Source organism: Saccostrea cucullata, unplaced genomic scaffold, assembly GCF_032062105.1.
Source record: "Saccostrea cucullata isolate Sc308-1 unplaced genomic scaffold, CSIRO_AGI_Scuc_v1 ctg19, whole genome shotgun sequence".
Classification (NCBI taxonomy): Eukaryota; Metazoa; Mollusca; class Bivalvia; order Ostreida; family Ostreidae; genus Saccostrea; species Saccostrea cuccullata.
The window spans coordinates 270,121-295,506 of NW_026940018.1; the positions used below are offsets into that span (position 1 = coordinate 270,121).

General features: G+C 34.8%; 1 protein-coding gene and 1 non-coding gene across 4 annotated transcripts; one reads left to right on the top strand and one right to left on the bottom strand.

The window, feature by feature from the left end:
* Positions 1 to 31: 31 nt before the first annotated feature.
* On the top strand, positions 32 to 24,911 carry LOC134254530 (rotatin-like). Of its 3 annotated transcripts, none has more exons than XM_062737055.1 (46): positions 32 to 169; positions 484 to 671; positions 763 to 952; positions 1,125 to 1,310; positions 1,468 to 1,552; positions 1,810 to 1,924; positions 2,125 to 2,269; positions 2,495 to 2,648; positions 2,807 to 3,080; positions 3,292 to 3,480; positions 3,688 to 3,900; positions 4,088 to 4,200; positions 4,382 to 4,466; positions 4,833 to 4,874; positions 5,190 to 5,315; positions 5,409 to 5,525; positions 5,699 to 5,838; positions 6,072 to 6,240; positions 6,613 to 6,804; positions 7,087 to 7,207; positions 7,323 to 7,419; positions 7,569 to 7,622; positions 7,766 to 7,972; positions 8,301 to 8,522; positions 13,613 to 13,837; positions 15,450 to 15,521; positions 15,608 to 15,742; positions 16,025 to 16,100; positions 18,398 to 18,520; positions 18,707 to 18,826; positions 18,957 to 19,223; positions 19,434 to 19,617; positions 19,864 to 19,889; positions 19,989 to 20,064; positions 20,274 to 20,463; positions 20,760 to 20,983; positions 21,242 to 21,382; positions 21,688 to 21,846; positions 22,097 to 22,279; positions 22,580 to 22,755; positions 22,924 to 23,050; positions 23,242 to 23,453; positions 23,630 to 23,777; positions 23,985 to 24,107; positions 24,218 to 24,321; positions 24,664 to 24,911. In XM_062737055.1, exons 1-46 carry the CDS (start codon positions 115 to 117, stop codon positions 24,796 to 24,798), a joined length of 6,705 nt encoding a protein of 2,234 aa, XP_062593039.1. In that variant the 5' UTR covers positions 32 to 114; the 3' UTR covers positions 24,799 to 24,911. The 3 variants fall into 3 exon arrangements, with proteins under 3 accessions (XP_062593039.1, XP_062593038.1, XP_062593037.1); XM_062737054.1 differs by lacking the exon at positions 4,833 to 4,874 and adding an exon at positions 4,894 to 4,935; XM_062737053.1 differs by lacking the exon at positions 4,833 to 4,874 and having other exon boundaries at positions 4,382 to 4,508.
* On the bottom strand, positions 10,199 to 10,271 carry Trnat-ugu (transfer RNA threonine (anticodon UGU)). The gene has a single exon. It is a non-coding gene; the product is annotated as a tRNA-Thr (tRNA).
* Positions 24,912 to 25,386: the final 475 nt, after the last annotated feature.

The window sequence follows — 25,386 nt, forward strand, 5'->3', positions numbered from 1 at the left end:
CCTTTGTAGAGCTCTCCTTTCACAGAAGATAAAATTTTCGGCGGATGTTTTGAAACAAGTTTGGACCTGGGATGATGACTTGAATTTGGTGTTTTGCAAACATTTTACTTGAAGATGGCGATGCAAACAAGACAAGACATCAATTTTCAAGGAATGTTCAAAAAGCTAGGTGTGCAAATTATATAAATGCTGCAGATCAAAGATTTTAGAGGATATGTTCAGTTCAAAACAGCTAGATATTTGTAAACAAAGTTATGCTTTTCTTGCAAGATGAACTATGTTGATGAGTCTGCTAATAGTTTTAAAGTAATATGGGAACTGAATTCCTGTCAGTTTAATACATTTATTGATTTAAAGTCATGATCTTTTGTGCTGGATCGAAAATTATAATTTAATTTAAAAAATGCTTTGTATCTTCCATGTAACTTGACAGGGGTTGATTTTCATTTGTGGGTGATAATGCAAGTACGATGCATATTTTAGGGCACAATCTGGAGGAAATTCGTGTGAGAAGTTTGGAAAACCTCCTGTCAAAACTTGAACATAGTCTAGTGTGTGACTCGGATTTGGTTAATGAACGTCATTTAATGATAAGATTAATTGAGTGGTTCAATTTCCCTAGTCCACCAAAGCAAGGGGATGTTTTGCATCTTATTTTGAGATTATCAAAGGTAATTACTTTTTTAAATGTGTTACTGAATTATTTCCACTAGTTTTATACTGTAGAAGCATTATCTGAAGGTTTTACATATTTTTATTCAGCACTCTGCAGCTGCTCAAATTCTCCAAGACATTGGTGCTATTGAATTTTTAAGCCAGCTTCGGAAAGATGTGTTGAAGTCCTTACAGCCTGTGATTGACCAAATCCTGGAGAACACAATGAGATTGCCAGAGATGTCAGAGGAAACCTTCAGTCCGACTTGTATTTATCAGAAACAGGGTTTCACCCAAGGTGTGCTCATATAATGGTTTTTATTCCTTCAATCTTTGATGTGTATATTAGATATTTTGCAATTCTCTTTTTATTGTGTCATTAAAATGATTATAAAAAAGTGTATTATTATGTGAAGGTAAAACAAATGATCGAAAGGAGCAGATGTAACTCCATCTGGCATCTATTTTAGAACCAGTGTCATTTACAACCAATGATGCAACATCTGAAACAGCTCCATCACTCACCTCAGTATCAACTCTCCCAACAAATGAAAACTTAGATCCACCACACATAATCACTGGAAGGGAGAACTCTGAGGGATATTTCAAAGATAAAGTACACCTTCTTCAAGATCAACAAAGGGAAAATAATGATGGTAAACTTAGAAATGAAAATTTGGATTAAAGGTCAATTTCAGATTTGTAAACTTGAAAATATTATGCTATTAATTAAAATGCAATTATGTAACATTAGAAGAATTTTATTCTATTTTCTGAAATATTTTAAAGCATCTCCTCTTATAATCCATGCAGGTACTTCAAGCACATTTCTTGTGACAACTTTTCCATGGTTGGCTCTGACTCCTACAGACAGACATGTCATACAGTCAACAAACTCGTAAGTATTAAAGGAATGTGTTCTGTAATGTATCTGTAAAGTGATGTTGAATAACAGAACTGCACATTGATATGTATATTATAAATGTTTTAGAAATAACAAATTGTTTATATTAATGACCATTTGTTCTCATCTTTGGAATAAAAATTTTTTTCATCTTTGTTTAAAGTTACTGAAGTCCTAACAATCAATGAGTTTGTACTTAAAATGAAGAATTGTCATTATGACTATCTGACTGATATATTCCCCCTTTTCAGCTCCTTACAGAGTAGAGAATCTCACCTGCTTGCCAGTTCTTGTGAATTTCTGAGTGATGTCGTTTTTCAAGATTTCCCAGCTGAGATATTCTTACAAAGACCAAATATTGTTAGAGTAAGTGGTAGTTCATCTCTGCAGTTTTTATCAAAACATTTTTTAATGAAAAGAAATGCATACTCCTTCCCCCAAAATTTGTGTTACAGTTATTGACTCAAAAAACTTGAGAAACAAGATTTTTAACAATCAAGTTTTTCTGGCTATGTGTATCAAGATGAAAAATAAAACTGAATGGTATCCTTTTGTATTATTGCCAGAATCTGTTAGGACTTCTAGGAGCTGTCCCAGATGTAAACACACACCTGACCATTCATGCAGCAAAAACTCTGGGTGATCTGACCTCTTCCTTGAGGTCAAGGTTACGGTATTATCAAGATCCAGCATTATTTACGTGCAAACAAGGTACAGTATATATATTAAAGATTTTCTGTGTTCTATAATTAGAAAAGAAATCTTACATAGCTTGTACTTGTATTGTGTACTAACACCTTGAATATTGATTCAGTCAGATATAAATGTTATTCTGATGTAAAAAAAAAATATGTTTAAGATACTTTAAGAAGCTTTTCTAATGTATTTTTAAATCTCCAAGAAGAATGTAAATAAAAATGTTTAACATTCCTTCAGATTTCAGTTCAGCCTCCTCTTCTCCATTCTCAAACTCCCCCAGTCTGCTGTCCAACCAGTCAGGAAGGTCAGAAGGTCACAGTCCCCTGGCAGGGTGGGGGGACACTCGCCCTAGGGGAGACGGACGAGAGGTGGACTCCTCCTCATCAGTCAGGTAAAAATTCATGCTGGAGAGAAATATGTGAAAAAATATTCATTGTCCTAAAATTAAGCCAACCATAGATCTTTTATTTAGTTTATGGTATAGTGAAATACAAGTCTCAAGGAAACCAAAAATATAAGTTACTTGTACATGTATGGTGAAATTTTCAGTGCCAACTCTAGGAACTCTAGTGTCAGTGGGGGTCCAGATGTGACAAACCCTGAGGAGACAGACATTGATGATATGAGGTCTCTACAGAGTATGCAGATCACCCTTCCCCAGTACTGCTCCCTGGTCATAGAAAAGGCGGTCCCCCTCCTCAAAACGGGGGCGGAGGGGGTGGTCACCCAGCTCATGTACCTCCTAAATCAAGTCCTGGAGATCTTCACTGCTATTGTTACAATGGAAATTTGGCAAGATACTTCATCCAGAGCAAGGGAAATTGTAAGATTTGAAATACAATTCATTGTTTTAGTCGTATTTGAAATGGAGAACCATTTCAAGTTACATGCACATGTACTCTTATGATTTCTAATCCTTATCCCTTTCAGAAAACTATTTTCTTCACTATTGTATAAAAAAAAATTAAAAAATTATATCCAAGTGCAATGTCTGATTTACCACTAGTACATTTTGAAAATTTTGGCACTTAAAGGCAGAGAGACTATCTGGAACTTTAGAGGCCCTGAGTGATGTAATAAACTGTCACCACCATGATGAGGTCAGTCGTGGGAAATCAAAGCAAGAGAAGGACAAAGGAGATATTGTACATCACAGACTGGCCTTTATTGGAGTCACTGGATTTACTTCCAGACTCCTTAAGCAGTTAGTTCCAGTACAACAGGTGAACTCTCCATAAAATCCATATCTAGAAAAGTAGCTTTGCATCCGTGTTATACATTTACAGAAGCATACAGTAGTTACATAAGTGTTTCTTTGTATGTAAAATTTAAAATGAAAAAAACTTGCATTACTTACTTAAGTTTGTCTTTGTTTTGTTCAAGAATATAAAAATGTGTAAACAGGATTTTTGAAATCATTCTCTTTTTAGGGGAGAAAACTCTTGCCATCCAGTTTGACTAAGTCCCTGGAGCTGGTGGTGTTTGATGAAGCCCTGTCCCACAGTTATCCAGACATCCAGATCACACTGCTAGCCTACCTACAGATCCTGAGTCCAGACAAATACAAACTGTTTGTGGATACAGCCAAAATTTCACAGTCCATCCAGAAATCCTGCCAGTTTCTGATGCTTTGCCAGGAGGAGGTAATGTTTTACTTCGATGTGATCAAAGAATAGTTTAAATTAAATTTTCTTATTTTAGTATGTTAGGACTTTTTTGCACTTTTTGGAGTACTTATCTCTGATGTTAAGCTCTTGAATATCCCAGAAAGGGATTAATATTTAAAGTAATGTTTAAATTGTACTGAAATCTAGATATTCTGTTTGACAGGCTTACAAAGGAAGCAGTCAGATGATCAGTTTAGCTGAGGCCTCAATAGAGAGTCTACCCTACCATCTACACCTCCCGCTCGTGTCCGAGTTTGTCAAACTCTCCTCCTCCATGTATGTCCTTCAGAGTAATTTCTGTCAAAGTTTAACAGATATATAGACTGATGATGAAGTTTTTGAAAAATCATAAGATACATGCTTTCTACTGATATCTTTAACCTTGCTGAAAAACAACCATTCTGTGATGTTTGTTTAAGAACATCAAAATTTGATTTGTGATCTGTTGATGATATAGATGTGCCAGGACAACTGAAGACAAAGTTCTACAGATGAAGTGTGTGGATGTACTGCTGAAATTCCTGTCTCATCCTCTACCACAGGTCAAGGAACAGACCTACAGCACTATCAAACAGGTCATTAAGGTAAGAGTCAAGGACAAAGGTCAAGGAACAGACCTATAGCACTATCAAACAGGTCATTAAGGTAAGAGTCAAGGACAAAGGTCAAGGAACAGACCTATAGCACTATCAAACAGGTCATTAAGGTAAGAGTCAAGGACAAAGGTCAAGGAACAGACCTACAGCACTATCAAACAGGTCATTAAGGTAAGAGTCAAGGACAAAGGTCAAGGAACAGACCTATAGCACTATCAAACAGGTCATTAAGGTAAGAGTCAAGGACAAAGGTCAAGGAACAGACCTATAGAACTATCAAACAGGTCATTAAGGTAAGAGTTAAGGACAAAGGTCAAGGAACAGACCTATAGCACTATCAAACAGGTCATTAAGGTAAGAGTCAAGGACAAAGGTCAAGGAACAGACCTATAGCACTATCAAACAGGTCATCAAGGTAAGGGTCAAGGGCAAAGTTCAAGGACACAGACCTGTAGTACCATCAAACAGGTCATCACGGTAAGCAGGTCAAGATCACAGATGCAGCCCTTAAATACAGGGGAGATTTTTAAGAAGAAAAAAATCTTCTTGTCATTGAATATGTGTATATTCAAAGACATGTACTAAGAATAAAAAAAAAAATAATTAGTAATTTTTTTTATGATTTCTAGTGTAAGTGTTTATTACTTGTTATTATACAATTGTTTTCAGTGTTCCCTGAATGTGAACGAGGCAGCTGACCCTAGCTCAAGGGCCTGCTACTTGTCCAGGTTCCTGTTTAACTCTGACATCATGTACGAGATCATTGTGTTTGGACTCAATGACAGTAACTCCAAAGTAAGAGGTTTTTTTTGCCTACTCAAATGAAAGCAAAGTGAATTCATCATTTAGAAATAAATGCATATGTAATATGAACACTTGACTATACAGGTTAGCCAAACAGGCACAGAGATCATTTGTCACATTTTGGATGGCCAGCTGTTGATGACAGAGGATTTATGGAGGGAGGCCCTGAACAGTTTGATGAGACCCCTGCCAGTTTTACAGGTATTGTTCATTTGATTAAAAATAAAATCTCATCTATGTTCATCACAAAAAGTAAATCCAAAATAAAAAAAAGTCATCAGCCATATAAGGTTGATACCATTGTATGTTTAAAGTAAAACATTACTCCACTCTATGTACATGTTTATCAATGAATAAATCTGTCTTTTCTTCAGACCTATGTTGACATGGGGACAAAACTTGGATCTTCCCTGCTAGCAATGATGGATCCAGCAGAGTCTGAATCAGAGGGAGGACTGACATACTTAGAGAAACTCAGGGGCTGTATCAGAATCATGTTCTCTACTGATATCAGGTATATAGAAAACACAGGGGCAAAATAAAAAGACTTGCCTATGTTTGCTAGGCATGAGATTTTTATGCATCATAATGGATTGTTCAATTGTGAAACTAGAGAAATTTTAGGAAAGACCATGATGGACTGACATTTTTTTTCAACAAATATTTGTGCTTAAGTGTATATGAAAACAGACAATATTTTTTTTATTGTCTTGATCTGTTCTAAGCTTGGTAATGTTTCTTAATCAGAGCACGTGCAGAGGCTTTGAAGCGACTGGCCTGGTTTTTGTCTAATGAGAGGGACAGTAACGAGAAACTACCTGTGTTTGCTTCGTTAGATGTGACAAACTTGACCAGCATTTTTGTCATGGAGTTACAGCATTCTCTTGATGAAGATCTGGGAAGATCTGTGTTTCAGGTAAACATCTTGTTGACAGTGAAGAACTGAATACTGTATACATAAAATTTTAGCCCTGTACACTCTTGTCCCAAGTAGGCAAATTTATGATGACAGCATTCACTCTTAAATGCAACTGAATGGTTGAAAGTTAAATGGTACAAAATTGTTTGCAAGTTTTAAAGGGCAAAACTGATAAAGTACCTGGATTACAAAATGAAGAAGACTTTTATTTTGTAAATGTAATGATGTAGTATTGGGTTTAGAAAAAATATTGCAAATTAGAGTCAATTTATGCTTCAGTTATCTTCCAATAGATGTTACACAATATTTTAATAACCATTTTGTTATGTTTTTATTGTTCATTTTAAAACTGAGAATATTTTTTCTTAGATTGATGGACTGCGGAAGGTCTATGAAATCTTTGTCTCATCATCTGTTGACCCTTCTGTGAGGAAGTCAGCTGTGGATCAGCTGGCCATTATTCTTCAGGATCACAATCTACACACTCCGTTCAAAGCCGAGGGAGGGGTAGAAACCATCCTCAAACACCTCAAACTTGGCCTCGTCAGGAGTGAGGCACAGGTCTCTAATTACTGGATTTTATTTTGATAATTAGTCACTAGCAATGTTAATTTTAGTTAACTTTCAAGATGTAATTTTTTTTAAGCATTGGAATTTCTACATATTTATTTTCTCTTCTTGTATATTGAACAAAGTTAATGAAGAACTTGAAAAGTTGCTGTGTATAGTTAATGAATTAACAAAAAAGACTTTTAAGAATGAAGATCAGTAATTTGATGTAATGTTATTTTTTTTGCACAAGATTGATTTTTAATTACGTAAATTTTTTAATTTTTCTTGTAGAATGAGAACCTGCATTACTTGCCAGCATGTGTTGCCATCTTGAGATCACTCGTTCATTATGATTACAAACTCAGACACAAACTCGCTCGAGATCAAGAAATGTATCTTATCCTTCTAAGAGGTGAATATTGGTTTTCTTTTGTTTCATTTTGATAAAGTTTTTGGAAGTTGTCAAAAAATAACTGAGAGTATAAAATTTGTAACAATTAATGTTTTTTCTCTGCTCCTACATGTAGTTGCTTTCCTGCACCAGCGAGATGAGAGAACATGTTACGAAGTGGCTCATATTTTGACACTGTTGCTGTTTGATGAAGTAGCAAAATTTGACCTGGGGTAAAAAATTTTTTTTAGGAATTAAAAATTGTTTTATCAAATGTTTTCTCTACATAAAACTCCAAAAGAAATCATATTTATAACACATTTATATTCTCTGTACTTGTTCTGAATGAGTTTTATAAAGTTTTGTGTACATAATTTTTCAGAGGTGGAACAAATCCAGTGGTTCATTTTTCTGTGCCTACTGTGTTGAAAAAGAGGTGAGTATCAAAATTGTAGAATTTTTAAGCCAAAAATTTTAAGATGAAGACAAAGGAAATAATTTTGTTGTTGGGAAGTGTATGATATATATGAAATTTATTTATTTCAGTTTGCACAGTATTTAATGATTTGTCATTCTTAGGTGCCGCCTGCCATTCCGTCCAGCATGTCACCATGACAACAGCCCCCATGTGGTGGAACTGCCTCCTGATCCTGACCCTATAAAGACAGACAGACCACTGGAAATGCTGCGAATCTCCTGGAATGTAGCCTGGCATGGGGGACTGGAAAAACTGTTGAAGTTCCTCGCTCAGAATAAAAATACCAGTAAAAATGACAAGTTTACTGAGTAAGTAGAGTCTAACACTTGTTTATTAATATGCTTAAATTGTATAAAGCTTTGTAAAACTCTGATAGTGAAGAAGCAACAAAATCTTTTAACTTGATTACTAAATCACTATTTATGTGCGAGAACTTTATTTTCCTATAATTATGTGTGACAGTGTGCTCACAAAAATTCATTTTTGCATTTATTAGAATCCTTTAAGATAATCTGATAATAGAGAGCAATAACCACAATTTGTGAATAATTTGTCTTGCTAATAAAGAGTTAATTATTACCTCACGAAAGTAAGATGCTCAGAAAATAAAGTGTTAATGTAGCTTTTCTTTTCCAGGTTTTCTCCAGTACTTCAACTTAGCTTCATAGAGAGAAAGATTGTCCAGTGTAGTCACTTATCAGAGGGAATCAAGCAGTCATTGTACAATATCTCTAACGCTACCTCTCATCATGCAGTCAGCTCAGCCATTGGTCAGCTGCTGAGTTATCTGGTCAACTCCCACGGTTACGAAGGGTCAGAGGTCATGTTTGGCCAGGACTGGATACCCAGTGTTGGACGGTAAGATCTTATAACATTTAAAAACAACTTCTTTAAAACACTCTGAACATGTCTCTATTTTCTTTTTTTTAGTATATGATATTCATATGGTAATTAAATTTGAAATTTTCTGTATGTTTATAGATTGAATTCATTTATCTATTGAATGAAGTAATAAGAATTAAGTTCAATGTATTCTGATAACTACAATGTATTTGTATAATGTGAGGTAAAACCATATACAGTGTATAACACACATACACTCTCCCAAAATATAAGCACCTGTTCCTGTATTATTTATACACTTAGTAAGGAATTGCTTTTTTACTTTCTTAATATTTTTTAGGCATATGTGCAACAATATGCAGCATCCATCATTCAATTTTTTGTTGTTGATATACCATATATAATGGATATTGATGTATCAATTTATCAATTCTTTTTATTTACATATATATTAGTTTTGAAAATATATATTATGTTTTATCAATGATAGCTTTAAAATATATATTATGTTTCTCTTCCCAATGTTTTCTATCCATTAAATTATGACTTTTAAAGCATTTCACAGCACACACAAATATATTCTATATTTAGCATAATATACATGTAATATATCACAAACATTGATTTTAGTATTTGATAACTGGACTTTTTAATGAGCCCTTGAGTAACTACTAATCATGGAACTTGTTGACATCTCTTTAATAATAAAGTGAAGTGTTTAGGTAAGAGTTTTCTCCCTTTGACCATAAATTAAATCATACACTAAAGACGGGATTTTCAACAAGATTAAAGACATGCAGTACTTTTTATTTTTACAAAAATAAGTGGTTATCTCATCTGGAATTAATTACATTGTTGTTATGACCTTGTTCCAGTTACTGGTAGATTTGAAAAGCCTGTATGAACTATTCGGGTGGTATACGTGTACAATAAAATTAATTTTGCTTTAGTGCAAATATTCTTGAAATATAAAGTGTAAAAGAGTAGGCTAGATGTAAGGTGTTAAGGACAGATGATACAAACAAACTTTTGTCAAGAATCTTGAAAATGCAACAACTTAGTCATGTTCAGAAAAGGAATAAAATGAACAATTTTAACCACATACATTTACATTTTTTTTTTTTTTTTTTAATATTAATAAAAAAAGTTACCAATGAATCACCTCCCTTTTTTTGTTGATGTTAGCTAACTTAGCATATTTTGTTGGGATTTCTATGATTTATTTTCATAATCCTGCACATGTATGGCTAGAAACAGGTTTGTGCTTAAAATTTGAGTTTGCTGATGATAACAGTGATTTTCTCTCTTTGTGAGCTGATCAAAAATGTGTTTCTTAGCAAATCTGTAGCTTCTGTTTTTATGTTATTGCTGGGTCATTTTTATATAAACAGTCAAAAATGATTTCTTTTATAAGATAAAATTTGGCATCTTTTCTAGCCAAGGATTTCCTATCCAAAATGATAAAATCTGCCAAGGGTTGTAGAGTAGATTTCCGATTGGAAACCCTTTAGCTATCATAGATGCAGATACACTGATACTATAGAAAAGCCATTAAAAAATGTGGAAAAACTTTATAATTTTAGGTTTTGTCAATACCATTACTAGTAGTAAAAAAGTTACAAGTCATTAAATCAGGTCAAGGTAGAAAAAAAATGAGCAAATCTTGAAAAGAAAAAATTTTTCCACCCAACAGCCCCCAGGGAGGATCGAACTCCCGACCCCTGGTTTACAAGACCAGTGCTCTAACCACTGAGCTATGGAGGCGTTGAAGGAGAAGGTTTAAAATTTGTTTATATAATTCAAAACATATTTATTTATCATTTTCTTCATTTAGCAACTTTAAACTTATAAAGTATAAGTATGATTGAGTATGGGCTAACATTCCTTAATATTTAGTGTTGATAAGTGTCGTCTTCTCTGATTAAAGATCGCTGTTTCATGAATTGTTTACGTGTAACCAAGGTCAAAGTTGACGGGAGACAACTCTTACTCCATGAAAGCACAGGCCTCTGAATATCTTCTCAATGAGCCGTTGATTAGACCGATATACTAAATAGCCAGTATCAAGTATACACCTTCTCTTTCTGAGCGATTGGGAAAAATTCATACGCATCCAGGCATGTTTATCCGAGTGTCCACACTACAAATATAAATCCATCCTACAATACAGTCACATTGTTTTATAAATTATTTAGTTTTCCAGGATTACAGTGTAGGCCTACCACCTGCTGCTTGCTGCTCATCATTCTGACCTGAATTGCTCTTCATTTGTACAGCAGACTTTTATCTCCCGGTTAAAATCAATTTTCAGATCTAATTTCCTTTTTGACCAGTTAAAGAAAATAACACAAGTCAGAATCATTAGGAATCCAAATCACAATGTAAAAATAACCCTTGGATAGAAAAAGAATCAACTTCAGTTTGTAAGATTTTTAACAAAATGATTCAAACAAAATAACAACAAAAACAAAAAATTAATAACTCCTTCACTGATACATGCCTTGCAGTGGAATAAACTAATGATTGCAAGACAATCATTGGAAACCGAGACATCTTCCTGCCAAACTTCACAGCATGATAATTGGGAGAGCTGATTATTAAAATGAAGGGTACGACAGCATCTAAATCTAATCTAATCTCAGCGAGATGGGTAGAAACTAAAATTTTGGTGTGATGTCTACTACGGTAGTAGACGTCAGACCAAAATTTTAGTCTCTACCCATCTCGCTGAAATTAAACTAATCCAGATTACTGTCCATAAAAATATTTTAACAATTATTCTTAATAAATAATATTATAAATAGGTTTTTGATACAACCATTTAATTAATTTTCATTAACTTAAGATTTATTTGTTCAAAATAGTTATATTAACATTGTCTAAATCAGGCAATATACCCCTTACATTACCTTGTATCTATAATGAGGTAGCATTGTTTGTGGTCAGAGATGCAGAGCAGAATATTAAAAGGAGGTCACAATTTTCTTTGACAGTGATGCACACTTTTGTAATTAATATATCAGTAATTGAATAAAAATGTGTACCATACAAAATTAAAAAAAGATAAGCGAATTAAAAATAAAAAAAATATATTACATATGTAATATTATTGTGTACGTGAAGGAGTTTCTAATTTTGATAAGCAATTGTGACTACCCTTTGGTACCCCATATTGACCATAGTAGAGGTGATACCCCATGCTGACATTACAGACAGCTTACTTACATAACCACAGAGTCTGTTATTACATGATAAAGGAGTTAGTAATAATCACTGATGTATGAACAAATTATAAAGAGATTATACTTGATAGGTGATTGCCCCCTTTGAAAACTTGCAAAAGGCTTGAAGTGCCTGTTGTGTCATTCTATGCATGGTTATTGATGCATCAAAACTGGACCCCCCACCCCCTTAAAAGATTGCTGGATCCACCCCTGGTTTAGAATAGTTACCGAGTTATCAACAATGGAGAAAGAAACAAATGATCTGATGCTGGAGAAAAAAACTGAAAGTTTAACCAGAATGAAAGGTGCAAAGCTGAAAAAGAGATTGTTTTTGCCTAATCTGAAAAAGAAAATATCTCTGTTAACAACAACATAGACAAAAACACATTTTGTCTGAAAAAAGTTCAGTTGTAACAAATAAGTTACTGAACTGTGTTTTTGACTTTTCAACCAAATGCAGGGATTTACAGATTTAACAATGCACTTCAAATAGAAGAACTAAACTAAATTTCAACCCTAAGTTCTATTTACCATAAACTGTATGTGATAAAAATATTTCTTGTGTTTCTTAGCATCCTATTCAGAAATAACCCCCCCCCCCCTTTCCTTTGCTGGATCTGCTTATCTTACTTTTATTCTTATCATATAGTACATGTACCTAATTATGTTCCCCAAACGAAGTTGGGGAACATATTGTTTTTACTCTGTTTCTTATTATTATTATTTTTCTTCTTCTTCTTCTTCTTCCTGGGTACTTTTTTGTCCGGGAATGATCTTGTAAACTACAGATCCGACTTAGGTAAAACCTTTTTAGAGTCAGTAGACATATTATGTAGATTTGCGGAACGAAGGTCATTTTGCGCGCACGTGCTTGCAAGAGCGTGCACGTGCAACACGTGAAATGACCGATTTAATTGATATAGGCGTAACTTTTTACCTTTTTGTTGAAATGCTTTGAAACTCATAATATAAGGATATATTAGTAGCACAGACAATATGACATGGTCAAAATAGCAAGATCTCACGCGCATGCACGTGCGCTTCGCTCTGATTGGCTGAAACTAAAGTCTCAATATCTTTCTTGTTTTTTGTCGAAATCCTTTGAAATTTTGAACATAGCCATGCATTAGAATATCATACAACATGATATATAGCAATTATCATAAAAACATGTGCATGCACGTGCGCTGCAATCTGATTGGCTTAAACTTTAAATAGCTATAACTCCCTTGGTTTTCAACCAAACAGGATGGGATTTGGAACATAGATAGATATAATGGACCTCTACAAGAAGGTATGGTCACTATGCACATGCATACACGTGCGTGTACGTGCGGTGCAATCTGATTGCCTGAAACTTTAAACAGCTATAACTCCCTTGGTTTTCAACCAAATGGGGTGGAATTTAGAACATAGATAGATGTAATGGACCTCTACAAGAAGGTATGGTCACCATGCTCACGTATGCACGTGTGTGCACGTGAAATGAGTAAAATCAAAAATACACTTGAATTTTTTAATACTTTTGGATTAAATACTATAATATTGTGTAGACAAGATGATATGGTCATCACGCACATGCATTCACATGCGCACGCGTGCAATGCTCAAATTTGAATGAACTTGATACACTTTTGTGTAAACGTTTTAAAGTCTCAAATGCATAGAGTTTGTCTTATTTAATGAAGCTTACAGGGAATATGGCACCAAATGGGCGTTGGGGAGCGTTTGGGGAACATCTGTAACGGTCCCCGTTACAATTAGCACTAGTTAGTTTTGTTTTTCATGTGAATGCAGCAAAAATTATTGTTCCAAAGCCTTTTATGTTTAAATATTGATAATGCATTACTAAGATTCTAAATTGGAACAATTATTATTTAGGTTTCTGAAGATTCACCCCTTGATGCCTGATGATGAATCACTTCTACAGGAAGTTCTAAGGTTCCTCAGTATGGCCCTGAGGTTGTGTAGTGAGGTACCTGAGGGGACCCTCCAGGTACTGGGGGAGGTCCTGTATCAGCCCTCGGGGCCTCTGATTGGCCTGTCCCATAGGACCTCAGTACGAGGAGAGACGAGGGATGTCCCAGAGAATGTCAACATTAAAAGGTAATAAAAGTATTTATCAGGAAATGACATGCATTTGATATGCCTTTATTTATACTGCTTAACTTTCAACAATTTTCAACCTTTGTATTACGATTGCATTTTTATACCCCCGCAAACGAAGTTTAGGGGGGTATATTGGAATCACCATGTCCGTCTGTCTGTCCGTCTGTCTGTAGACAAGATTTTGTCCGGACCGTTTCTCAGAAACTGTTCGATGGATTTGTCTGAAAATTGATACACTTATTATTCAACATATGAAGGTGTGCACCTGGGATTTTCATCATGATTGGATGATTTTTCTGCATTTTACAGGCGTTTTTTCTTTTTTATTTTGTGATTTTGTTTGGCTCATAACTAGAAAACTATTAGACTTACAATCATCAAACTTGGACAATTTATGCATCTTGGGTAGACGGTGTGTCACGACCTATTTCAAGGTCACTGTGACCTTTAATTTAAGTGATTTTTTAAAAAAAACTAAGTCTTTAAAATTTTAAATTTCATAATCCTAAAAAATGTAAAAATATAGTTGTATCCTTATTAAAAAATGCTAAATTAAGTAAAAACTTATTTTTTATCATATACTTTACAGCAAATTCTATAACAAATGTTAATGATTTGAGAGGAATTCAGTTTGTCCCATGGGCATAATTATCAAGCACTGGTCAAGGAGAATTTTTGATATCAGAAATGTGCATGTCAAATTAGAGAGAAATTAATGAGTTCATTGTCGGGAGTTAACTGGCAAGAGCATCTCTAGATCTAATCTTAATTTATCTCTTGGGAGTTGGGCAAAAAGAAATGGCCTTATAGTTGCTTGTGTTAATTAAGAGTTCTTGATCGCTGTAGTTCAGATAAAGATCTTTTAATTGGTGTAATGTAATTGAAGCAAATTGATGTTTTAGTGTATGATTAAAACTGAATTAGTATTGTATAATATAATTAAAATTAATTATACATGTGTTCATTGAAAAAAAATTACATTTCAATTTTTATATATTTGCAACAAATTGCAGTCATGTCTCACTTGGAATTTCATAGTCCAAAGAATAATTAATTTTTGATTTTTTTTTTTATTAGACTGTAGCATTTCCATTATTTCATAAAATATGCAATAAACAATTTAAAGCTGCAGAAGGATATTTGTTAAGCTCTAACACAGCCAGTTTAGAATTATATGATGTATTATTTGTTTTAATTAATCCCTACACTGTAAGTCTCTTAGAGATGTATGTACAATATTTTAAACATGATAAGAAATGGAAATTAGATCATTGAAATCTGTGTCAATCTGTTAATCAAGGTTACTTAATTTCTTGCACCCTAACCAATTTATGATTATCGAACAATATTTGATGGGCGTATCATGCTGTGGCAAGGCACTTTATTAGACAATAGTGAATACCTCTTACTAGATCCATAAAATATTTCTGAATTGGCACCTACTCTGAAAAACCCAGCGGGGGTATTTGTCCCTATTGGACAGTTCTAGTTGCTATTGATGCATTATGTACCTTGTACCTTCTTGTAGTTTTGGTAAAATTACAGCAGAATCTTAGTCATATATGTAAGACTGTATACATGTATTAAATAGCTGTATGTTTTTCTGCAGGACTCTAGACAAAGAGCTGCTGTCATTCATCTCAACATACAACTGTAAACTCCCCTACGTTCTCTGTAGAAGGTATGTCCCCCCCCCCCCCTCTCCTTTACAGTGTAATAATAGCTGACAATATCATGTTTTACATTTGTTCTTTTGGTGTTTTACAGACTGAGGTTCCAGCAGTTACGAGGAGACCTCTGTCACCAGTTACTACAGCGCTTGAATGTCACAGATGCCCCCCACTTCTATAATCTCTCCTCCCTCGAGGGGACACTCCAGTGCCTCATGCATGTCACTGCCAGGTACTGTACTGACCAAAGTTGTCTTGTTTACAAATTCAGAACTAGAAAAAGAAGTAAATAAACTTGGTGCATATGTAAAGATGTGATGCATCATAATTATAATATTAAATGAGAGTTTTAAAAAATTATTTGTACATGTACAACGTAAGGATACCCAAATTTTGTTAAAAAGTTGCTCAAGTAATTAAAGTTCCTATACATGCTATAATCCGTTGTTGAAGTTTGGAATTTTTATTTCGTTTGTTAATCTGACTTCAGCTGTATTTTATTTATTTTTTACAGACCTGGATGGAGTAGAGAGAGTACAGAACTAGAGGGCAGGACACTGTGTAGTCAGCTACTAGCTTGTCTCTTAGAGGTATAGAATACTTTCTGAATATTAGGCAAAAAAAAAAAATCAGTAGTTTCTCAGGCACTGCCACATCAGATCAAAAACTGCCGCATTGATCAAATTTATCGACATATTGAAAGGGGAATAACTCAATTTTTATTTTTTCCAAGTTGAAAAAAATCGTGTTATTCCCCTTTTGTAAACGCTAAGATAGACTCTTCATTAGATTAACAATGTATTTCTGCTTAAGTTACGAGATTTAATGCATTAACTTTTAAATAAATGTTTAGAATAACTGTATTTAAACCTGGATAGATACTATATTTAATGTACATGTAAAAGAATAAAAATTAAGAATCAATTGATATCATCATTTCGAAACTGTAAAAAAAAAATTTGCCTAATAATGCATTTCATTTGCAAACTACAATTTTTTTTTAGCTCACCTGAGCCAAAGGCTCAAGTGAGCTTTTCTGATCACAATTTGTCCGTTGTCTGTCGTCGTTGTCTTCGTCGTCGTTGTTGTTGTAAACTTTTCAGATTTTCGACTTCTTCTCAAGAACCGCTGGGCCAATTTCAACCAAACTTGCCACAAAGCATCCTTGTATGAAGGGAATTCAAGTTTATTCAAATGAAGGGCCACGCCCTCATTCAAGGGGAGATAATTGGGAATTAATGAGAAATTCGTGGTATCTTTTAAAAATCTTCTTCTCAAGAACCACTGTGCCAGGAAAGATGAAACTTATGGGGAAACATCCTCAGGTAGTGTAGATTTAAATTTGTTCAAATCATGACCCTCGGGGATAGGGCGGGGCCAAAATGGCCAACCAAAGTTTTACTTAAGAAATAAGGTATAATTTTTTGAGTTTTATTGAGATGTAAAACGGGTTGGTCAATGATCAAATCCCATAAAGCCCGAAGGGCTTTATGGAAGATTTGATCATGTGTCAACCCGTTTTACATCTCAATAAAACTCAAAAAATGATACCTTATTACTTATATTTACATTTGTGACTTATTCATACTTTATATTTGCCTGATTGTTACTTTTAACGTGTGAAATGCGTTAATTTTTCAAACCCAACGGCATGTATATAATCCACTAAACGCGCGTCGACCCTTTATGACGTCACAGAGAAATTACGTGGAACGTTTATCCAAACGCACATCTATGACCTCTTGACCCCAAACCTGTATTTACACAGTTATAAAAACGCTTGCCTTCAGTAGTGTTATGTAAAGGAAAACATTTGCAAATGTAAATATATAGAAATATATATGAAAATTCTTTAAAAATCTTCTTCTCAAGAATAACAAAGCCATAATTGATCATATTTATATGGAAGCATCCTCAGGTAGTGTTGATTCAATTTTGTTCAAATCATGACCCCCGGGGGTAGGGCGGGGCCACATTGGCCGAACAAAGTTTTACATAGAAATATTTAGGAAAATTCTTCAAAAATCTTCTTCTCAAGAATAGCAAAGCTATCATTGATCATATTTACCGGTATATGGAAGCATCCTCAGGTAGTGTAGATTCAAGTTTGTTCAAATCATGACCCCCGAGGTAGGGCGGGGCCAAAATGGCCAACCAAAGTTTTACATAGAAATATATAGGAAAATTCTTTAAATATCTTCTTCTCAAGAAAAGCAAAGCCATAATTGATCTTATTTATATGGAAGCATCCTCAGGTAGTGTTGATTCAAGTTTGTTCAAATCATGACCCCCGGGGGTAGGGCGGGGCCACATTGGCCGAACAAAGTTTTACATAGAAATATACAGTGTGTAGGAAAATTCTTTAAACGTCTTCTTCTCAAGAATACCAAAGCCATAATTGATCATATTTATATGGAAGCATCCTCAGGTAGTGTAGATTCAAGTTTGTTCAAATCATGACCCCCGGGGGTAGGGCGGGGCCACAATGGCCGACCAAAGTTTTACATATTAGAAAATCATTTAAAAATCTTCTCAAGAATAACAAAGCCATAATTGATATTTATATGGAAGCATCCTCAGGTAGTGTAGATTCAAGTTTGTTCAAATCATGACCCCTGGGGGTAGGGCAGGGCCACAATGGCCAACCAAAGTTTTACATAGACATATATAGGAAAATTCTTTAAAAATCATCTTATCAAGAATAGCAAAGCCATGATTGGTCATGGGACTACTTTTGGATATAAACTATTCAATAATAAACCAATTTCTACTTTTTCCAGCCACAGTGCTCAGATGAGCGATGTGGCCCATGGGCCTCTTGTTACATTGGTAATGAATGAATGCAAAATTAGTATTTTTTTTCTTAATTTTCTTAATTTTGAAACAGGTTGTGTCAGCTTTTCACATTGGACGGGGAGGAGCTTCGATGTCCTACATGGGAAAAGGTGTCACTAAGGCAGCCACCCTGTGTCTCAGGCATCTCGCTTATGAAATGTCTGTAGAAAATAAGGTCTATATAGAATCCAAAAATGATATGTGTTAGCAAAAATTAAAATCAATTGGAACTTTCCTGAATGGGCCAAGTGAATGGCTTTGTACTTTGTATTTGGTGTATTTTGTCTATGTTCTGAGTGCTGTAAAAAGACCATATTGGCATAATTGTATGCTAGGTTATTAATGAAGCATGTTTGTACAGAAATGGGCTGAGCAGTGGACTTATGTACAACAGAGGGCAGATCAACAGAACACTTCAGACACAGAGGAGGGGCACGGGTTAGACTGGTTACTGACACTGTGGTCCTACAGGGATCCAGAGGTAAGGGCATGGCATCTGTTTGCTTTCCTAATAAAGCAGCACTATAAATGGCATCAAATAGATAAAAATTGATTGCTTTTTACAGTTTTTTTCTGATTTAAAAGTGATTCTCATGTGTTTTCTTATGAAGGTACGAGTAGCTGGACTAGGTATTGGAGTGGCCTTGACCTTTACAGAGAGTGGAAGGACAGTGGTGACCTCTCACTGTAAACACATTCCAGGTGGAGTCTGGGGCGTGGCCTTTAGTATTCTCCTGGACCAATCAGAATGTAGCATGGTCCGGCAGCAGGCAGCCTTACTGTTGGTGAACATGACTTCACAGTCGATGCCCTCCAGCAGTGTGGAGGCAGAACAGAGTACATGGCAGGGGCCGGTTGTTACTGATGATGAGTCCAAGGTTGGTTTTACATCAGTTTCATGAAGGAAGATGCAGGAAATAGAAACAGAGATTTTGTAAATTTAATTTTACTGTGTTGTATACTCTAATGTACTAAGTTTCAGACCAGACTTCCAAAACACACCTGGTAATAGGTCTCAAACAACTTCTGTATGCATACAGTGCATACTTAAAAATCAATCACAGATTACAGATTTCTGTATGTTGTAGGTGTCCTTGGTTGGATTAACAGCCCTGATAGCCTTACTACACCACAGCCACTTCTATCAGGAGATGCTGGTGGTGTTCACCAACTTTTACGCTCAGCCGACCATACAACAGATCTCTGTCACAGATGTGTTGATGTCATCACAGCTGTCGTCTGCTAGCTCCGAGTCCACCATGTCTACCACAGGTAACACAATCAAGAGATACAGGTCATTTCTTACTGTTTCTCGTTCTAATTATTGCCTTTGTAAAAAAAAAATTAAAACATAAACCATACATATTGCTTTCCTTTCTCTCTGCACAGTGCGCAAATGTTGTGCTCAAAATCTCTAGGATTTGTTTTAGAGATAAATTTTACTAATGCATGTATTACAATTTTATCAAGTGAATGATTACTGATTACCTTTTATTGAGTGATCTCTTTGTTTTTCAGCTGATTTGACATCAGTAAGTCAACAGGTAAGTTTATTTACATCTACAAGTATTACAGAAATTTTGTTGTACTTTCCATCTAGTCTGTTTAAAGTTCCCTTTTCACTAATGAGTCACTATTTACAGGGTCAACAGTTCTGGAGCAGAGGAGGGGGAGATTTCCGGGGGAGTGTAAAATCGGGAACCAGGAATGTCCAGACTGGTGGGTGATCAATAAATTGCTACATTTTAGTCTTTTATTTGAGTGATTAGAATTGTAGATTTCTAGTCCATCTACATGTATATGTCTTTTTTTTCATACACACATATTTGTATAGGTATGCAGAATATGAAGTCCTATTTCATATGCATGTGTTTAAATTAAATAAGGTTATTGACTTCTGTTTTACGGTATATTTTTGTGCTTTTTAGGTGTGACACAGCAGGCAGACAGTTCTGGCAGTACACTGATGGCGGGGGAGGGAGGAAGTGACATCATCAGTGTAGCCACGCCCTCTCTGGTGGCCTCCATAGCACAGCTGTTACGTAACCTTGTCATTCTAGCTCCGCAAGACACATTTACTTGTCTCAAACAGGATTCCTTTGTACAAATCCTCACAAAGTAAGCAGATACGTACATGTATTTGAATTATGTGTAAATGTTATTTTGGTGCAATAGAATTTTCACTGTATTGTAAATTCATTTTTAAAATAATCGCATGCAATACAGTAAGTGTAAATTTTAAGGAATCAAAAATTCATATCCTGATTTGAATTTCCGTAAGTATATGAAAGAATACAAACCCTCACATTACCAGTGATACCTTATTTTCATTATAATATATGTGTTAAAGTAATGATTGTGTTCTTTTTCAATACAGTATGTATGATTAACTTTCTGACTATTCCACTACACAGCATGGTGGATACAAACTTGCTGGAGGCATATATGCTGGAGATGGAGGGGCCGGTCAGCTATGACCAGTATGAGGTGGTGTTTGGGGACCTCCTGGAGATGTACCGCTCCCTCCTGTCCCTACTCTCGGCCTGTGTGGTGTACGACACTCCCACCAGACAAGACATCCTGGCCAACAAGGACTTCATCATGTCTGCCCTAGCTCTGATGACCATCAGATTCAAAGGTAAGACAGGACACTAGATTCTTTTTACCTTCTTATTTCTTAAAGAATTTATCTGAAAATCTGGTTTCTGAAATTCTGATAACTGTTTTAGGATGACTGAACAGATTGCATTATCCTAAGACTAAAATAATTGCATTGTCCAAAGACTAAAAAAATTGCATTGTCCAAAGACTGAAAAAATCGCATTGTCCTAAGTATTTGATTAGTAGGTACATGTACGTTGATATGTAATCATGACTTGGAATCTTCATTGGTTAGGTTCATCGGATGTGGAATTAAAACTACAGGAGCTCTGGGGGTCAGTTTTGTCTTTCTTTGTCACAAACTTACAACTTCAAGGGGCATCAACTCTAGCAGTGCTGACTGAGTGCTTACCAAAAATCTGGAACTCTTTCTCTGGTTTGTACACATTAATTGATAGTTTTTAACATAGAACATGTATTTCTTATATTTTTCCAAGTTCATTAAAGTATCCTCAGACTTCATTGTCATAAAAGTAGAACATAAAGAAGTGCAAAGTACAAGAAAGAAAACTTGTCTAGTAAAGATAGGATAATAATGTTTGACATGAAATGAGGTTGTTTTTTTAATTTTATTATAACAAAGTCTGACAGATTTGTTGTACATGTGTAAAGATGTTTATAAAGGTTCAGTCTATAAATACATGTTGATTACAAATGCAATTTTCAATTCTCTTTTTACAGAAAACCTATGTAACATCATTAGAAAAAGACTGGACCTAGAGCATGACTTATTCTCCATGTGTCTACAGTTTCTCTCTGTATTGTTAAGTGAGGAGGGGAAACTCTGGGGAAGACAAGTAGAACTGACTAATGTCACAATCACAGAGCTCCTGGACTCTAGTGAGTTTAACGTCACACAGATATTCTTCATCTCAATTTCATAAATGCATTACATGTACTGTTACATGTAAAGAAGCAAAAATAGTTTTGATTTACACTATGGTATGGTATTTGTTATCATAATTATATGACATACTATGTCATGTTATATCTAGATATAGTCTGTCAGATTGAATTGATGTCCTTGTCAAATTCTTGTGTGGGGTGTTACCTTACAATGAATAATGAAAAAGTGTCATATTGTTTATAGGTAATGGAGATGAGAGAGAAGAGAACAGTTCTGGCTGGCGTCTGTGTGAGGCGTTGATTCCAGTGTATGAACAAATGGTAATACGCTCTACAGATCACAAAAATTCCGAGAGACTTCACGCCGCCGCGGCACTCAGGAATTTGCTGGCTGTCAGTCAGACCGCAAAATCGGCAGCTTTACAGAGTAAGACACGACCACTACACAGCAGTCAAAATTAGAATCACACCTGTCTATAATATCATTGTATAATTTATATTCTTCTCCATGCATCATCCTCTGAAAATTTGGATTTTTTCTACTCCATTTGTCTACTATTTCAATGTGATTTTGAGATAGGATTAATAAATTAAATTGGTATCAGTGCTTTCAGAGTTTATCAATAAGTTTAAAGTAAATAGTGTACATGTATTTTAAAAAAAAAAAAAAAAAAAAAAAGAGTCGCTGAATTTATGTAATAGTATGCTTTTGTGCTTGGTTTTCCAGTGGGTTTTGTTGAGACTACAATAGAAAATGTCAAACAGCTACATTCCAAAATTAACCTGGAAGCCCTGCAACTGGGAAAAACTACAGCAAAAAAGAAAGATGATTCTTTGGTCCAGGATCTTGTCATAATTTTTGACATTCTTAGAAATCTACTTTTCATGAATGAAGATGCCAAGGTAAAATGAAATAGTTTATAACACACTAGTGTGAATCGTTCCTTAAATATTTTTTTAAAAGCTGGAGGTGTATGTGGGCCAATATCTAACAAAAGTTAGAGTTATACATAGACCCACATTTTATATATAATGGAAGATAAAAAATTAATGAAATGTTTTGTCTTTCAGATGGCTTGCTATCACTCAGATCTCCCTGCAGTCATTTACAAGATTTGGCCATGGTGTCAGATGGAGCCGCAGTTAATGATCTCCACCATTTCTCTCCTGTCCACTTATGTGGCTAAATGTTTAACTGGTAAGGCAATATTACAACAATAAATAAACAGATACAACTTTCCTTTTAGAATTTAATCTTTTTTTTCAGAGAGAGAGAGAGAGATGGTGTGGTCGAGGACATATTTCAGAAATGTCCTCTTTTATATCTGAGACTTTCAATTGAATAATTCACATTAAAAAATAATTTTATTCTAATTGTCTATTTTCCAGCTGCCAGTTCCCTGGCTTACACCTCTCCATCCTCAACATCCACCATCCAAAATGTGAGATCCTCCTCCAGTCAACTGGGCACCAACTCCTTAGTCCACTGCCTACTGAAACTGGCAGGGAAAGATGGAGTCAGGGAACCACTGTTAAAGGCTCTTTATGGACTTCTGGCTACACTCGCTCTGTCATCTGAGTGCCGAAATATCATGTTCAAAGTAGGTCGTTGTTCTATTTTCAGCCTGAAAGATTCAAGTTTTTAAATGCAAAAAAAAAGCATTTATTCAAAATACTCTGGTCATTATTTGTGTCTACATTGTCAAAGTTTCCAAGTTTGATATGTATACTTAATTACTAATTGAAATTGAATCTTGATTTTTATCTTCTTGTTTAGAGCAACTTTTTCCGAGAGTTTACAGAGTTAAATCCCAGGAAAACCAAGAAGACTAAACATAATAAAAATCTAGAAATCTACTGGTTGGAACTGATGGTAAATTTGTCCTTCTCCACTGAAGGCCAACAGATGATTCTGAAAACAGGGGGTAGGTAACAGATATTACTGTAATATTGTTTATTAAGGAAATACAATGAGTTCATAATTGAAATACAACACAACTGTTCATGGTATCTTCCATACAAACATGTACAGGTGTACTACAGTGTATATAATTATGTCTTCATAAGTAAAAAAAAAACCTATCAGTAGTTCTTTTTTCATCATTTTATTCCAATGAGCCTTATTCTTCCAGATTCTGTGGATCTACTGCTAGATTTTGTGGAGTGTGGGAATGGGGCCACCCTGGAGTATTCCATACTGATCATCAGAAACATGTGTTGTCACTGCAGCAGCAAACCTAAGCTACTAGCCAATGGTAAATAATCCATATTTTACTGGTACTGGTACTTTGGAGTATCCTAATAAGAAAATGTGGATTAAATCTTCTGTATAGTAGAAGTTAATGGATTTTCTTTAAAATTGTAGATAAACTGCTGCCTCTTCTGCTGGCCTGCTTGAACAAGGATTCTGTTAAAGTTCAGACCATTGCAGCATCAGCTCTTCTGGGTCTGGTGTATAATAACCAAAAGGTGAGGAAAAAGTTTGTGAGCATCACAAGAAGTTTTTATACATTTTGAAGAAATAATCATAAAAACACATACATGTACATGTATTTATATATGAAGGTTAAGTTAGTTGTCATCTGGCAAGACTAATTTATGATTAATACATGTATTTTGAAATTGATCATTGGTTCTCATAGTTTACTTTCATTTGCTACAATAAGAGTTGCCATTTATAAAATGTGCTATGTTTGAAATGGTGATATCCTCATTTCTACATTTAAATTCTTTAGATCATCATTCAAATTGTCAGTTTAAAGAGATATATTATTTTTTTCTGGATTACTTAATAATTCTTTATTATTGCAGGCCAAAGTGATGCTGAAAAATGCTAATCTACTGCCTAAAATACAAGAAATTTTATCCAATCTCAACAATCTACAAAGTACACCAGAAAAGTGTGTGCAGGATTTGACTTCAGTGCTTGTAGCTGTATCGGAGTGAATGTAATCCGTACAAATTAGTGCTCTTATGATAGTTACTAGAACAGTTCCTATACACAAAGCTAGAAATATGAATTGAGAAATAAAAGAGCTCATCTGTGATATTACATGTACATGTATACCATTTATATGTATAGTAGCAATGCTACATTTGATCAATAAATTATAAATGTATGTTTGTTTTTTATCTTAATTACATCTCATGGCCGCCAAGAAGCACTTTAAAAGTGTACTTCTTGTCAGAAAACACCCATAAGGTTTTTTGCAATCTTTGTGTCAAATCTCAGTTCTTCCATCTCAAATGCATGTTCCTGTTCTGAATACAATGTGTAAACACTGCCAATCCTAATTGACTTGAGGGTTCCGAGTTCAGAAGTTCCGGTCACAGAAAAAGAGTATCTTTGCCAAGTTAATGCCTACATCTCTGCATTTAACAAAACAATGTCTAAAGTTAGTATTTTAGAGCCAAAGCACAGTCATCTTATCACTTGAAGCTTCGATGCAAGGTGACATTAATAATTGTTATATTTAATATAGTTTACTTTTTTATGTCACATCAATCTTACAAACTTTATAGATTTTAAAATAC

Bases quoted from the DNA above. Each gene is read 5' to 3' on its own strand.
- LOC134254530 (XM_062737053.1), top strand. From the start codon at position 115: ATGGCGATGCAAACAAGACAAGACATCAATTTTCAAGGAATGTTCAAA. The intron at 953-1,124 runs GTGTGCTCATAT...CATCTATTTTAG, and splicing joins GAAACAGGGTTTCACCCAAG to AACCAGTGTCATTTACAACC. The intron at 18,827-18,956 runs GTAAGGGCATGG...TTTCTTATGAAG, and splicing joins GGTCCTACAGGGATCCAGAG to GTACGAGTAGCTGGACTAGG.